Raw genomic sequence first — 17,511 nt, forward strand, 5'->3', positions numbered from 1 at the left:
CACATCACGAAGAGTTTGTATGTACATTCAAAACTTTATTCATGGGTTACAGTGTTGTAGAAAGCTTTTCCCGTTCTAAGCCAATGGTTTGAATAGATACTGAAGGAAAAAGTCACAGAAAGAGCTTTCTTTGTTCCCTACTGACCACAGACACTCACCTCAGAGCATCCACTAATCAGCACAACACCAGATTTTTGAGCTAAGGTAATTCTATACAGGAACGTAATGAGCAGTGTGCACTGTGACATAACTGCACAATGTTTGACTCGTTTAATGGCTGTGTGTCTCATACAATGTATTATACAACAATTCACAATTTCCTTCAACGTTGCGGCGCTTTTAAAATAACTCTGGAGAGGTCACTTCAAAAGACTGCGTTACATTTAATATTTCTCATCCACCCGTTCCTTCTTACCTGCTCTGGCCTGTAAGGTGCTATGAGATACTTCAGTGAAACAATAAAAGAGGGGGAGAAGGTGAGGTGTTTCTGTCCCAAAATGTGTTCGTGAATATCACAGACACTGGGGATACAAAGAGGGGAAAGTGGGACAAAAATCACACAATCCAAAAATGGTGGCCATTTCTGAAGCAAAATCCCACCACCGCTCCATACCTCCCTTCCCTAATCCCGGCCCCATACCAAATCCCGACATGGAATAAAACTTCATGAGGCAAAAAGGGTCTAGACCCTTCCCGAAAAGAAAATGTTAAAACGTTAACGAACCAAAACGTGGGCTAATATTACACTTCATAATACAATACATACATCTTTTTCCAGCCCCATGCAACTATTTAAGTGTGCGTGGCATGGTCCAAAAGAAATAAAAAGCACACTTCGATTAAAGCATGTCCCTGTGACGATGTAGCCAAGCAGATTTTTTTTTTCTCACTTATTTAAAATGTGATCACAAGAAGACAATAAAATGTACAATCCAGCTAAAATCTCTACATAAGAGAGAGGTCAAAGTCTGCGCAACTGGATCCAGAAACCATCTCTCTGTTAAAATTGCCATGCACTATATAGATACAGCTAGTTTCTGCCTTAATTCAATACATATTACACACAAAATAAAAACAAACATTCATATTTCTTATCTCTGTAAATGTTTTTTGTTTGTTTTTACATTTTTTTTTAATGTATGGATTTTTTTTAATATATATTTTTTTGCTTTTTTTCCAGAAAAAAAAAAACAACAACCCTGAATGGAAAGTTTAACAATGAGTACGTTATTCGGCATCTGGTTGTTTGCGGTTGGAGCCTCATGTAGCCAAACACAGCACCGCATCATCTGAGTGCCCAGGAAAAAGGAAGGAGGGAGAAGGAGGAAGGAAACGTGCAAACAAAAGAGGAGGAGATGTAAGCGCTTAATAAAAGTTCTGGAGGGGAACAAACACGGCCAAGAGAGAGAGAGAGAGAGAGAGAGCGGAGAGAAGAAAAAAAAACCCAAAAACAAACTATAGATGGTTTAGAGGATCATGGGTAAGAAGGAAAGCACGGGCAAAGAGAACGGCTCATTCACCGCACAGTGCTGTGATGGACAGGCATGGGAGAGCGCAGATGGACCATCGTACTGACAGATGGCTGGATGGGCGGCAATGACACATCACGCTTCTGTGCAAACTGAGTGAGCGCTCGTTCGATTGGATGAAATGGTCAGGTGATGGAAGCCACTCTCATCTCCGTGGTGACAGAGCTGCGTGTATGAGGGACCTGTCTGCATTCTCTGTCCTGATGCAGTGGGGTGACGGTGGTGATGGTTGGGGGTGATGTGGAGCGTGGGGTCTGAAGTGGTTCTTTAGTTCTGCATCTGCTCGAAGAACTTGTAGGTGGGGTTCTCGTAGCCGTTCTGCTGCATCTTGGTGAGATGACGCTCCTCGGGGGTCACTGCTGCATCCACCTGAAACAGAAAATGTTTTTCACTTTCACTAATTCGATTTTTAACAATTTTATGCCTTTAGGTTGATGAATTTATATATATATATATATATATATCTCATTTGAAACACAATTAAATATCCTGTAATATATGTATATTGTTCAATTAAATATTAAGGATATTAATATTTTATTATATTAAAATATCCTAGATTTAAGCTAAATGCAAAAGTGGACATAATAACCTACTAGAGATCAAAACCAGATTTATTTTATTTTTTGTACTGTAACATTGTACAGTAAAGCATGTTGATGTTTATTCACGTAATATATATTTTTTGATATATGAATTTATTTATTTTTTTGCTCCCGCAGATTCCAGATTTTCAAATGGTTGCATCTCGGCCAAATATTGGCCTAACAAACTATACATCAACGGAAAGCTCATTTATTCAGCTTTCAGGTGATGTATAAATCTCAAATTTAAAAAAACTGACACACGACTGGTTTTAAGGTCCAGGGTCACATTTGTAGATTGTATAATGTCGTTTTTTTTGTATAATGCAGAGTAATGATTTTTAAACTATGTAAAAACGCTGAACTCAGAAAGAGCAATTTCTAGCGCATTAAATATTTTAGAGCCAGAAACAAATATCTCTTTTAATATGTTTAATGTAATATACTGGTATTATTTTTTTTATTACTCCCATGGAAAATATGTCGACTTTATATATGCTAAAAAGTTTGTCTGAGAGTTTTCCTTTTGAATGAACTTTTTTTTTTTTTTTTTTTTTTTGGTAATTTCAATTTAAAGAAAATTCACAGAAAATTTTTTTAGTTAGTTCCTGAGTGTCTTTTTCTCAAAAAATTCTTAAGGTTGCTTATAATATGCTGTGTCTCACCTCAATAACTCCATGATGAATGGAAGTGTACTGTTTCTTCCTGAGCATAACAAGAGTGATTACGATCACGGTAGCGATGACAACTCCACCCACCATCAGCCCAATGATCGCCCCCTTATTAGAGCCCATGTCTTCTGCAAGGAACATCTGATTCAACACAAACACAACCATTACTTAATACTCAATATAAGATGCATGTATTTTCTCTCTCTCTCTGTGTGTATATATATATATATATATATATATATATATATATATAATATAAATTTTTGAGTAAACTGTTGTAAACTGTTGTACCAGTCTCTTGTCACGAACATCATAACCAGCGTTGTGCCTTTCTTCAATGTCCAGCCGAACCTTTGGAATCTCTAAAACCAACCACACGTATGAACACAAATCAGATAAATGATATTAAACAAAGCAAAGGGTGAAACTAACATATATATACACTTACCGGGTCTCGTAGGCAGACCCCTATCTGGAATTGGACGGGCATCTACGGGTTCAACTAAACAAGACAAAAACAGCCGTTCAGTAATGTTTCTGGTATTAGTTACACTATTGTTAAAAAAAGTTGGGGTTGGTAAAATTTTGAAAGGAATCTCGCAAGGTTGCATTAGTTTGTTTAAGAATACAGCAATAACAGTAAAAAAACAAATTGTAGTTAAAAAAAAAAATTCAATAGTTTTATTCAGTATTTTAACATATAATTTATTAAATGACGGCAAAGCTGAATTACTCCATTCATCAGTGTCACATTATTATTTAAACATCATTCTGATATGCTGATTTGGTGCTCAAGAAACATTTCTTATAATTATCTCCGTTGGAAACCTCTGAGCTGCTTAACACTTTCGTGGAAACCATGATACATATTTTCATGATTCTTTGATGACTAAAAAAGTTCAAAAGAACAGCGTTCATTTGAAACGGAAATCTTTCGAAATTGCTTGCTGTCACATTTGTTCATTTTTTGAATGAAGTGAATTCTTGAAATGGGCCTTTTAAAAGTTTGCGGTTCAAAGGTTTACCATGGTTGTCAGTGTTGGCCTGGTTGAAGCTTTCGGGGTGGATGAAGCCCAGGCCGTCCTGCTCCGGTGGCAAGGTGTCCAGCGGGGTGGTGCTGTCCGGCAGGTCGGGCATCAGAGCGTCGTTCCCGTAGCTCACCCTCATCTTACTCTGGAGAGACGACAGCTGTTGGGTAACTTCAGCCTGGTCATGTTGAATCAGCAATGCTGGAGAAAGAAAGAAGAGAGACCTTAATCAACGATTTTCAACATTTCTTAAAACAGGTTTAAACATTTTCATTAGTGCTGTCAAAGGATTAATCACGTTCCAAAATAAAAGTTTTTGTTTACATAATTTATGTGTGTACAGTATATAGAAGCATGCTTTTGCCACTTTAAATGCTTGTTGCGACTTTTAACCTAACAATTCAGCCTTTTTTCTTAGAATTGCGTGACACAAACTCACACTTGCAAAGTCAGAATTGTGAAGTTCAAATTATATCATGCATAAATATATTTAATATATACAAATGTATTTTCAGCACGTTTTACGGAATTGTAGCATTACTAAATATCATTTCCACAGTTTACATTTATATAAAATGCTGCTGACAATATCAGGTTTCTCATAAAATTATGAAACACCACTAATATGATAACAATAAATGTTTCTTTAGCCCCAAAATCAGCATATTAGAATGATTTCTGAAGGATTAGACTTATAATTCTCCCCCAAACTTTTAATAATTCCCATTTCGAAAACACATTCCGCACAAGACTAAATAAACAGCCTCACACTCACCCACTTGGTCCTGGATTTCATTAGCCACCTGCGGCACCTTGTAGAGATACCCCAAAGATTGGTTCATGCGTTCTTCAATCACGCGCAGGTGGGTCATTACCTACGGGCGCGAGCGGTCAAATTGAATTCTGAAGTGCCAACACATTTTATGTCTGAAGTAGAAAAGAACAGCTTTGACCAACGTACAAAAGGCCGAATCTGAGAAGCCTTCTTGGGATCCACCTCTCGCACGTGCTCAAAGTGTTTGAGCGTGTGCTGCCTGTCCTTCTGCTCCGCTCGTATGTACTTCTTCAACAGATTGAGGACCTGCCGAGGCTGTACGAGATGGAACGAAACGAGTTTTTCTCGGTTAGCACAGATATTAGATTAGCAGAGGAGAGACACTGTGGCAAACAAATGATGCTAATTACTGCCGTAAACACATTTGAGCAGCATATGCCATTTCGTTTGTAGTTCAGCACTGTGGCTGTGAGTGAATACCCGAGGCTGGTCAGATTGCAGGGCGCTAAGGTAGCTTTCCAGAGCCTGGCGGCGGCGGTCGTTCAGCAGAGCTTCCACGCGTGCCATGTGGGTTTCTACCAGCTGCTGCCTCTCCCCGGCCGCTTCCTTCTCCAACGCCTCCACCTTCTCCTGGAAGCGCTATAGAAACACGAATCAACACAAAAGCCAGCAGCCATTTAATCCTGAAGTATAAAAAAAAAAAACTGCGAGCCTTTCAATCCCCTTGAAAATCCACCCTCCAGTTTAATGGGAACTGTATGCTGCATTGCTAAATCTGAATGCACTTGAACTGCAACCCCGGTAAGTGCTTTATATAACAGATTCACAAATCGCTACATTATATGAACAATAAATGATGTTTACTCTTCACCGTTCATTGCTTTTGAATCATCAGCCAACATATCCCATTCACAATTATTAGGAGCTGAGAGGCTACCTGAATTATGGTCTTCTTATCAGCACGGGGGAGGTTCTTCGCCTGTCTCTCTGCCTCCTCCCATTCTCTCATCACCTGAACAGAGATAAGAGAAAACCAAGGACACATCAAATGAATTCTGAACACTAATTAAAAAAAACCATGCTACTTTTTGGACATGTACAATGGCAATCCATACTATAATTAGTGTTGTCAAATTATGAATCGCATACAAAATAAAAGTTGTTTACATAATAGATGTGTATTGTGTATTTCTATTTATGTATATATAGGCATACATACAGCATATATTTGGAAACTATTGGAAACTAATGTTTTATTTTCGTGGCTTAAATATTTTACTAAAAATATGATGTAGATAAAGCCAGCTATTTATTACAAAAATGATTACTACAAGCTGTATAGTAAAATGGTTATTTAAAAAGGTAATTTACTGCAAAAACATTTTTAAATCTACAGCTTTGGGATAAAATAACACACTCACAAACACACTCATATACTTATCGACACATATATATATCGAAATCCTATCAAATGCTTTTATCACAACTGTCCAGCCCTACTAACACCTCCTTGTTTTTGTAAAAGAACTTTGACCCACTGCAAATATATCACTCTACTCAGGTTACCTCAGGTTATCACTCTACTACCCACCTCTGACATTTTATCTCTGTGTTTGGCCTCCAGGCTCTCCTTTGCCTTTTGGAAGCGGGTGTGCTCATTCACGTCTCCTGGAGCTTCCAGGTAACGATCCACAGCATCAGCAGGGCTCGGAGCCACGGTCGGCACTAGGGAAAGTGAGAAGTCTTGTTCAGTTGAAGAAAAAAAACTCCACATATATATGAGTCAGAGAATCTTCCTTACGGCAAAGAGAGCAAAGACTCCTGGGAAAGAACAGCTAGTTCAGGTGCAGGTTAAAATTGGTTAGCAAAGACAGAAACATTTATGCGAGATTGCTCTTGCCAAAGGTTGCTATATTGCATTTTTTAGGTGCGCTCAGAGAGTTAAAAGAGCTGTCATGCTGGAAAATCTTCTTGTGTTGCACATTTGTGTACAGTGACCTCTAAAAGTATTTTGACACTTAAGATACTTAATAATATGTGAATATGACTGCATTTAGTAGGAAACACATATATATATATATATATATATATATATATATATATATATATATATATATATATATATATATATATATATATATCTCAATATGATAACCTAATTTACAATAATTTGCATCAATTAATAATTTGTAAGTATTTAAGTATTTTAAAAGGAGTTGAAAAAGACATGCAGATATGCTCGAATCAAAGCAAAATGTTTGGTTTTAAACTGTATATTTACAGTAAATATTAAATATAAAGTTATATATTTATAAATATACAGTTTTACAGTATCTGTTTTAAACCTGAAAAATCAGATTTTTGTAAACTGTTTAGGCCTGATATTTTATAACGCAATGACATTTTTAAGTGTAGCACGCGTGTCCAAATCCTTTTCTTGTGCCACTGTAAGTGCGTGAGCTGTATTTCATGTGCAGCAGCTCCCGTGAAGCTGCTGTGACACTTTCTGACAGCAAGCATGCGGGAACAGCCAGACCGGCTGCGAGGAATATGCCCTGTCAGGATGAGGGCTGCTCCGCTGTCACTTTCCCACAGAGTCCAGCATTGTGCTTAACCGAGCGGAAACCGCCCACTGAACCGCTGCCACAGACCGGTCTGACCAGCGGCCGACTACAGCTCTATCACTGGCCCACACACAGAGATAAACGCAAACGGAGAGAGAGAATGGGGGAGGGACATACAGAAATGCAGTGTTCAGCAGGTTAAGAAATACACTGACTGACACTGAGATGCAGGTGTTCTCAAAAAGGACAAACTTTCTAATTACATTTTTTTTTGCTTTTGCAAGGATGAGAACATTCAAAAAAATTCTGCAATATTCTGTTATATGTCATTCAGAGCATTGTGGGACTATTAATAAAGACAATAATCATCCAATGACTGTCTGGAACTATCTGGAAATCTATCCAGGTGTGTTGGTGTATATATATATATATATATTTACTTATTTAATTAAAATAGTACACATTAAATACATAGCTGTCTAGGTGTTGATGCTGGATTTAAAATGTGATGTTTTTTAAAACACCGCTTAGCAATAATTTTATCTGCAGATTCAGGAGACACAGATGGAGAGTTAAAGAAAAGTTTGAGTGCTCAGAACGCTCAGAAATGACAGCAGGAGGTTAAACTAAAAGAACAAGACGCACTGCCTATACAGTCACCTCACACAGACCTGTAATCCATGCGAGCTAAGCATCCAGCCATCTGCTGAGCTTGTGAGTTTGGCACAAACGAAGCAAAGAAAGTGAGAAAGAGACGACGTGCTTGTTAGCAGAGAGATGAACTTCCTCTCAGGAGACGTCTTGGACTTACACACGCTGCTGCTGCTGCAGACAGCCATGCAGTACTCCTCAGATTCAAAGTTATTGCGGTTACCCCCACAGCCCCCAAACATGAAGGGGGCGCATCGGCCCGTCTGCGCCACAAAATACCAGCGGGATAGCTTGGCATGGCACGGCCCCGACCGAGGTGGGGCCCAGCATACCGCTGATGGGGAAGAGACACTCAGTGGATTTGTTTAAGTGTTGATGTGTAAGGTTTTGCTCAAGTTTTGCCCATTAAAAGAACTACACATTGGCAGTTCAAACTTTTTGAAATGCCACAGGAGCTCATCAGTATTCACAGTTCTGATGTCTGTAAATGTGCCACTGAAATGTATAACGTCAACAGCATATGGATATGTGCATACAGAAATCTCACCTCGCACAACCTCCTCTATAGACTCTGTTGTGGTAGTGGTGGTGGTTGTCATGGCAACGTTGGAGGTCTGCTCACTGGTGTCTTGTTCATCAGTAGTGTCTTCATCGTCATCTTCTTCGTCGTCATCATCTTCACCATCACCATCTTCATCATTATCCCAGACTTCCTCTTCCTCATTGTTGATATCCTCATCATCCTCAGTCACAGCAGGCTCAGGTTTAGTCGGGGCCTGTTCTTTCAGTATGCTGTGATGCAAAAATGCATTAAGATGATGCCAAATACATTTCTGAGACTACACTGAAGATATTAGACTCAAAATAATTTACAATTCAGAATTTAATCCAGACAAGAACATGAAAAATCTTAATCATGAAAGACCTTAAATGTGAAATATTTATGAAAATATTTACTTCTTAGTCACTTTTTCAACTATTTACTTTTAATTATTAACCTTGGCTGGTTATATCTACTTCACTTAAAACACAAATATAACATATAGCAAAAATAGAATAATAAAATATAATAATTTACAATATTATTAATAAAATTTTATATTAATTATTTTATATTGTATTATTACAATCTACATAAAAAGCCAAATAATATATTGCCAATATAAATTGTAAAATACATTTAAAATAAGTAACTTATTTTGTGCCACTTTCATATATTTTATTCTATATATGTTGTCCAAAACATTTGCTGAAAACATTTTTTTGCATTTATTCATATTTGGATTTAATCATCCAAATGCATTACAATCCAAACCAAATGTATGGACTTTTAAAAATGTATTTTGCTAAGTATTTTGGTATTTGAAAGTGGAATATATTTTCTTTTTAAAAATATTTAGCACTGTTTCCAGCCTATATTTAGCATGCATTCTGACCCTCAAAGTATGTTTTTTGCTACAGAGGATGCCATTCATCTTTCCCAAATCCAGCTGGAGAACATAATCATCAGATTTTACAGAAGCAGCTCAAACGCTGCAGTTCCTAAAGCAAAGATGGGGCGAGTGCATAGTAAATAATATAGGTATAAATTCTAGCTATAGTTTATAACATACAGCTAACTGTCAGTGAAAGACAGTGTCAGCAAGAGAGTTGTGATGAAACGCTTGTGTTTGTGTACCTGCCGTCAGTATACTCGGCCTCTGCGCCGCCCCACCACACATCTGAGTTGGCCTCCTCCTGCTCCTCGCTGTCTAACTCCTTCTGCTCCTCCATAGGGCAGCACACAAACTCCACACCACGGAAACGGTCGATGCCGCACGGCAGCAGCATGCCGTAGTCATGGAGATTCATGGAACGATCGCCGCAGGACTGCAGAGAGGCAGCCACAGGAAACAAGCGAGTGAGAATGAAAGCAGGAGAGGTATAAGGTGCTGAGTCATCATACAGCTATAAGTAGAACGCTCTTGTGGCTAGAGATGAATTATACATCCTATTCAATCTTAATCTGCCAGCGGCATTATTGAACATGCAAATAATTTTGTTAATTTTTGGTTAACAAAAACTGAAAAAAAAAAGCATACAAGTCATAGCATAAATGTCTTATCAGAAGCACGTCATTCCGGCAGAATAAAATACAGCTCAGTGTGGCTTTAAAACACATGTGGTGTGACCTCTGACCTCTTTGGCCACTGTGTGCCAGTGCAGATGACTCTCGCACATGTCCATTCGCTCTTGGTGCAGGAACTTGCATTTATCTGGGACGAGGAGGGCATCGCTGACAAACTCCCCAACTAATAAAGAAAGCAAACATTCGCTCACCAGGCGCTGAGATAAGATTTCTTCTGATATGTACCTTGGAGGGTAAAATGTCCTGTGCAAAGGTTATGTTTTGATGAAGCGCATCTTATCTGATGCACAAGGATGATAGGAAATCACACAACAGCCACGTTAAAAGCATTAGTCTAACGTCCCACAAATCCAGGTTAATACCCCAGGAGTGGCGGAGTACTCTGATGTAAGCGTCACGTTGAAGGATAGTCTTTATGTAAACAAGCATACGTACCCAGGCAGCGGTAGGGGACCACAATGCGCGTGTGACTGCGGCACTGGTGACGACCCATTTTGCACCAGTTCTGGATGCTGACGGGCTGGTTAGCCTCCACCACGTTAGTGATCTGGAGGTCTGGGTATACCTGTGGGAGTCAAGACGGCGTGCAATTACTAGATGATGTTAAACAGAAAACAGAAAAGCCATTGGCAACCCATTTTACTTTCATAATCTGACCTATTTCTGAGCAAAACGTTATACGACGAGAAAAAAAAGATCCCTTGATTTCATACAATGGGAAGTTAGAATACATATCAGAATGTGGAAAATATAAATGTTATATATAAGTATAAATGTAAAAGTGATGTGCTGAAATTAAAATTTGTGGCTGAACACTCATTTTTAAAATCGCTTTTTACCATCACCATTCAGCATTTAAAAAATCCAGCCACACTTTATTTTAAGGTCCAATTTTAACCATTAACAAACCATTAACTGTGACTTTTATTCAATAAACTGCTCATTTGCTGCTTATTGATAGTAAGCAAGGTAGTTGTTAAGTTTGAGAATTGGGTAAGATTAGATGTCAAATATGGTCATGCACAATATGTGCTTCATAAGAACTAATAAACAGACAATATGTTAATAATAGACATGTAAATAAGCAACTAGTTAATAGAGAGAATTGGTCTCTAAAAATTGACAATTCAATCTGTTTTCTCTCACAATCAAACCTCAGACTTTGTGGCTGTACATTTCTCATTGCACAGTAAGTCAATGAATGTGTAAATAAGAGGAATGTGAGTTCTGACAATTAAATATAGCTAAAATAGTATTATTGTTTAAATTAATTTAAAAGACCAGTTTTCTAATTTGTAATTTCTAATTACATTTTTAAATGTAATTTATTTCTGTCAAAACCCACACTAATTTGCTGAATTTGTGCTCAAGAATCATTTCACTCTTTACTATAATTATTGTTAAAAACTATTTTGTTCCTTTCTTAATATTTTTTACGACAGGTAAAAATAACAGCATTAAAATAGAAATCTCTTGTAACATTATAAATGCCCTTATCGTTACTTTGTATCGTACTATAGATGAACAGAAGTATTCACGAATGGTGAAGTATATTGACGTTGTACTGGCTATCGTCCACATTGCTATCTAAATAACATCATCAGCCATTGAAAAATTCAAAATTAATAGAACTTGATGTGCTTATGTAATGCTCAGAAGGCCCTTGGCTATTAATTACTGTGACTGTCATTATATAATTGACTTTAATTACTAAAGTAGTCACGATACAATAATGTTTCTCAATCTGTGTAACTATTGACAAGTAACACAGACACTGCGGCAGAACTCATTTTTTTTTTTTTTTTAAATGTCTTTTCTCTCTCATTACCTCTTGGCAGTACTGAAGGATGCCCTCTTTGGTGCCGATGCAGCCTTTGGTGCCAGTTGGATCCGGCTCCCACTTGCCACTCTGGATGTTGATATGCATGTTGAGTTTCCCACAAAACATGGCCACCTGGGGCTCCGCCAACAAGCCCACCGAGTCATCCGATGGCACCTGCCAACAGCACAATCAGTGGTAACATGAGAAACCATTATCACATAAGCCTATGATCTTCAGCCGTCTTCATGCGGTGGGCTTTTATCAGCAAATATTAATATATACGATCAACTTTCATTAACTCGATTAGTTCATCAGCTTATCATTGAAGTAATCAGATCATATTTTCTTTTTAATTGACGGTCCAAATTACAATCTGATTTACGGACAAAGAAAGGATGACAATGTCAAGAGGAAAACGTGTTTGGAAGAACAGGGATTCAACAAATATGATTCAATACTGCACCAAACGTTGTCCCAACTAGCCAAACAGAGAGTCAACTAGATACACGCTTACATATTGAACAACGCTGGGTTTGTGAGTTCTTAGCATGCATATAGGATTATTATTGTACTGTTTCATTTATGCTGTTGCTAGCAATATTCAAATTATACCAGAGCTTTTGGGGGCAGAAGTACATCTTTGAAGCCATGGTATTAATTAAAATACATGCTATATACTGGTATTAAATAAAATATATAGTGTATGCAAATTTATGTGTTATTCAATATATACTAATTATAATAATTCAAAAGTTTAGGATCTGTAAGATTTTTGTATGTTTTCGAAAAGAATCATCTTCTATGCTAAGCAAGGCTGAGTTTGTGTTCAAAAAAACAACAACAGTAAAACAATAATATTCAATATTATTAAAATTTTAAAGAACTGTTTTACATTTCAATATACTTTAAAATTTGTTTTATTAATGTGCTGACAAAGCTGAATTTTCAGCAGTCATTACTCCAACTTTCAGTGTCACATGATCATTCAGAAATCGTTCAAATATATTATATTTATATTATATCATATAAATATATTATATTTACTACAATAAATGTTTTTTTCAGGATACATCTGACACATTGTATACATTTTTCAGGATTCACTGTTGACTACAAAGTTCAAAAGAACATCTATTTGGATTTTTGTGTAAGTTTTTACTGTCCTTTTGATCAATTTAATGCATCCTTGCTAAAAAAAAAAAAATATTAATTTCTTAAAAACAAGCAATCTTACTATCTCAAACTTTTGAATGGTAGGCTACAGTTTTCTTAATTTGCTACACGTTAATATTTAACCATGATAACTAAGGAGAGTTTGTTTTCATCCATACTATGCCACGCCACCAGTTGACTATATACATAGTGTTGATATATATATATATATATATATATATATATATATATATATATATATATATATATATATATATATATTTACCTTGAAATTTATGCATTCTTTCTCACTAAAGCTCAATATAAAATGGAAAAAAAACTCAACTGTTAAAAAAACTCTATATATCTGGCAAATGCTTATGAACGAATATTAATCAGTTTAAGAGTCACGATGCCAGTTGCATAATGTACAACATGAAACCCTACAGCTCTCTTTACTTCAGAATTAAAAGCCTTAATCTCTTGAAGTGGATGAGAAGATATTTAAATATAAAAAAGAAAAAGATAAATATAAATATATGAAAAACAAGTACAAGTTTAAGGTAAGGTTTTTGAGGTCCTGAAAATTACGGAAGACTTAAAAAAAAAAAAAACATATTCAGAAGACATTCAATTCATAAACTAAGTCAGTGAGAAAGAGAGAGGGACAGGGAGAATAATGGCTGTCCTCTTTTGTATGTCTTTGGCCTGGCCTCGACCCAGTGTGTCACAAAGGTTCCTTACAACCAGACCCACCCAGTCTGTTCAACTGAGCGTGAGGAATTATGGGACTGTTGTGTTTTCCCCCTTTTGTCCTGAATAACAAACAGTGGAAGTGCTGCTACAGCCAGCTGTCTAAAATATGCATCTGTCCCACTAGACTGATAGATTGATAAATAGACAGACAGACAGATAGATCCTTTTCTACCTTTTAACAAATGCTTTGGTGGTTACAGTGCAATAAAACATCCCTCTGCTGTAGCAATTTAAAACAGAATACTGTAATTACGCTGGCCGCAGTACAGTAGTTAGCTCTTTAGGAAAACCATGTGTTAGACACAAAATGGTTTTAACAATGATCCGTATTTTAGCTATAGACCGGTTAACACGTGCTGTTTGGATGGGATTATTACCATTGCGCTGTCAATGTGTGATATATGAAATGCTTCAATATTGACACAGCCGCTGAACCATTCGCGAAAGCTAATCATCTGCGAATATCAATCTCCCAAAATAGGTTGTCATAGCAGCTCGGCATCCACATTAGTGCATCTATCAAAATGAAAAGTGCAGCTTTCAAGAGCCATTCAGCTCTGGCTTCATCTTTAAGGCTGTCAAAATCAATGAGCTAATTTTTGTACTCGCACTCAAAGACATAATTTAAAACCGACCACGTTTACATGTTCCCTGACATTTCCCAGTCAAACAAAGGAAGCCCTTTTTTAGACGGAGGCTGACTGAAAACAGATTTACCAATTATAAGCAAACTAAGCAATGGAGCTTTCAGGCAAAACAGCTTGCTCATGGTTATGGTGACCAGTAAAGAGGTGACAACACAAACTCTCAAAGCTTGTTTTGGCACGCGAAATACAAGTCACACCTTTAATGAAAAAAATCTTGAGGGTCTTATTTCTTGCAGCGGTCAGTGCAAATTCTACGGTGACTTACAAGGGGTCGGTTTTTAAGAAACTCAAATGTAGCCTACCAATATTTTGACGATCCCTTCAGTACAATTGACGTGAATTTAGTGAATGTGTAGGAGTAGATGATCTCAAAGCTATCACACACGGAATAAGAGCCATCTTTATGATTTCATATGGTTGTTGTGAATTGACGTGTTAATCAATAATAAGGTAAAAAAAAACAATTACAGTACCTATTTGTTGTAATGGTGCATGGTCTAATACCGATATGAGCGTACAGAGCTTGAGCAGTGTCCCAATTTTTGTTTCCCAGACATTGGTATATGATTGTTAAAAACGAAACCTAAGAAGAACTTTCATATAACGTTACGAATCGGTTGCCCACAAAATAACCAGAGGGGAATCATAAGCTGAGATCAGGTAACTAAAAATAAAACACAATAGTAGCCTAATTTTCTTTGTGAGGGCCTGTTTGATACGATCTAAAAAGTACACACATATCGGGGACTGGAACTTTTTTATGATAACTGAAACAATAAAGTTCAAATATTACTAATTTTGTTGTTTTCCATTCAATAGGGGGGTTGGCACACCCTGGTTCTTATTCGCACCCTGATATCGTTATCACACATGCCATATATGAAGAGAACACCATACGTGTAGGCCTATATAGAAACGCAGCACAGAATTAAGTATCTCTATTTTGTTTTTAAACGTACCAGGTGATAAAAAAATACTTCAGTTTAACGTGTAAGTACCGCCATAAAAATAAGCTGCGCGTGCAACGCTGTTTGTGGGCGCGAGAGACAGGTTAAATCCATCCAGAGCGGATCTTTGCCTTTACGCCGTTTGGATAAAAAAAATGAAACGCCGCAGTTCACTGACGCCATCTTGCTTCTGTCAACCAACATCTTTTTGTAATACTCCTTAAAATCTCTCCACCATTAACCAGTCCCACGGCATTAACGCATTTTAACACTCGTCCCCACGCAGCAAAACAAACCCCTTCACAAAACACCCGTGTGAATATTTAGATGCGCAAAGGCGCCGCAGAGGAACGATTTTCCTGTGATGCTCGAACGGTTAAGGAGGGCCGCCGGGTTGCTGCCACAGCATTTATTCGCCCAAAATGGAGCACTGCGATCCCGCCAACCGGCTGTATGGTTTGCCGTGCTTTATTTTGTGTATAAAAAAACATATACGCTGCAAGCGTTGAACGCGTTCTTTAAAACATGCCTCCTTGACAAAGAGCTGTCAGTCACTGTGTTTACATGATTTCACCAGCCGCATCTGCACGGCACGAGTTCGTGTGCCTCCGATCTGTTTATTCGCTCAAACCTAAAAACATAACGGGTGTAGCGACCTAAAACCCGCCATATCAGCATTTTCCAGCGTGCGGTTATTTATCAGCACGCGCGTCCTTCGAATCCGACGTTTTCTTATGAAGGTGAGCAAATGACTCCCGCATGTAAAAACAAGTTAATGCTTTTCTATAAAAGCGTCAGGAGGAACGCACGTCTTTTCTGGGTGATATGCATTACTTTCCCGAGCTACAGTTATGCCTGAAATCGGTGGAAACCGAGCGATCCCGCTGCACCAGTAGCCTCCACCCAACACTTTTTAATGATTTAAAATAATAACGACAAAGACAACCCATCGCAGCAGAAACAACCACGATCCCCCTGGAATACGCCACTGACAATCCTGCAGCGCTCAAAATGTCTGTCTGCATCCGTGTCATGCTCTCGCTTCGCGTCCCCCCCCCCCTCTTCGCTCCCAGGCCATCCTTTAAAGTATGGAGGAGAATCAAGCTCCTTCTCCATTACACAATCACTGTTCTTACCTCGATGGCGAGCGACAGAGTCGTCAGCATTAGCAGCAGGAATACCGTACGGTCCATACCCATGGCCGTGTTCCCAAACGCAGCACGTCCTGATGGATAAACGTCCCGAGCGGATCAGGGTTTTCTGTGTCGATCTTCTGCTCCGTGTTCCCCTATCGTCTGTGCTCGGTTGTGCTTTGTGAGAATGCGCGACTGCACACAGCTGCTCCAGTGAAAGTCAGCTGACCACACGTCTGGAGAGCGCGCGAGAGACCGGAGTTGTGGATCGAAGCTGGTCAGTGAGAAAACCGCAGAATCCATCAAAACGCTCAATGAAGGAACCGCGAGCATTTTAGTTTAACACCTTTTAGATATAATAACTACGCATGATAAACAAAGACACTGTTCATGCAAAAACACAAAACAAACAAACAAACAAACAAACAAACAAACATGGTATCCACACTTTTACTAGTTACTACAATAAAACCATGGTTAATTTTTGCAATGGAAGAATTGGCTACATGCATATAAGCGGTACACACTTAATAATACACTTATTAATACATGATTAACAATTCTCAATATTAAAAATATTTGCATGGGTAAAATTTCTGCCCTATTTTTTGCCCCTGTATATACAATCGAGACTTAGATTTACAGAAAAATAAAGAGAAAAGGACTAGAAAACAAAATAAATTGTATGTAAAAGGGACTAAAAGTCCTGCAGCGCCATCTTGTGGAATTAACGTATTAATTCATTGAAAAATTACTTGTCCAGTCTGGAGATTTTGTTTTCTTAACGTTGCTTAATAACAGTAGACGCGTCAGATGCAAATCCATGCATGCTATGTATTCCATGTCTCTTTCAGGTAATTGCATACTATAAACCCACGAATTTATCAGTTACACCCGGAGAAAGTCCGCGGAATGCCAAGTCCGTCAAACTGTGGTTAAAACGGAAATTGCGTTACGCGAACGGAAATAGAGCCTGCAGGTAGATAGGTAAATGTTATTTTAATTTTCTTTTTCATTTGAGAGGTTACGAGTTCTTAGCAAGCCTACATTCTTCAAAACGTTTGTCTTGGACTGACTTCTTGACTGGCACTGGCATTGCTATGTTCTGGTGATCGTGAAAGAAA

At 37.9% G+C, this 17,511-nt stretch overlaps 1 protein-coding gene across 2 annotated transcripts; it reads right to left on the reverse strand.

Moving 5' to 3' along the window:
• Nucleotides 1-14: 14 nt before the first annotated feature.
• Nucleotides 15-16,588, reverse strand: appb (amyloid beta (A4) precursor protein b). 2 transcript variants are annotated; one of them, XM_043248528.1, is made up of 17 exons: nt 16,391-16,588; nt 11,759-11,926; nt 10,366-10,495; nt 9,981-10,093; nt 9,481-9,671; nt 8,350-8,594; nt 7,963-8,136; nt 6,179-6,312; nt 5,525-5,599; nt 5,068-5,226; nt 4,774-4,902; nt 4,588-4,687; nt 3,810-4,013; nt 3,233-3,286; nt 3,076-3,146; nt 2,779-2,925; nt 15-1,898 (listed from the first exon to the last, which is right to left on the reverse strand). In XM_043248528.1, the coding sequence occupies exons 1-17, from the start codon at nt 16,451-16,453 to the stop codon at nt 1,797-1,799; spliced, it is 2,259 nt and encodes a 752-aa protein (XP_043104463.1). In that variant the 5' UTR covers nt 16,454-16,588; the 3' UTR covers nt 15-1,796. The 2 variants fall into 2 exon arrangements, with proteins under 2 accessions (XP_043104463.1, XP_043104465.1); XM_043248530.1 differs by lacking the exon at nt 7,963-8,136 and having other exon boundaries at nt 16,391-16,585.
• Between the last annotated feature and the right edge of the window lie 923 nt (nt 16,589-17,511).

Source organism: Puntigrus tetrazona, chromosome 9 (assembly GCF_018831695.1).
Source record: "Puntigrus tetrazona isolate hp1 chromosome 9, ASM1883169v1, whole genome shotgun sequence".
Taxonomy (NCBI): Eukaryota; Metazoa; Chordata; class Actinopteri; order Cypriniformes; family Cyprinidae; genus Puntigrus; species Puntigrus tetrazona.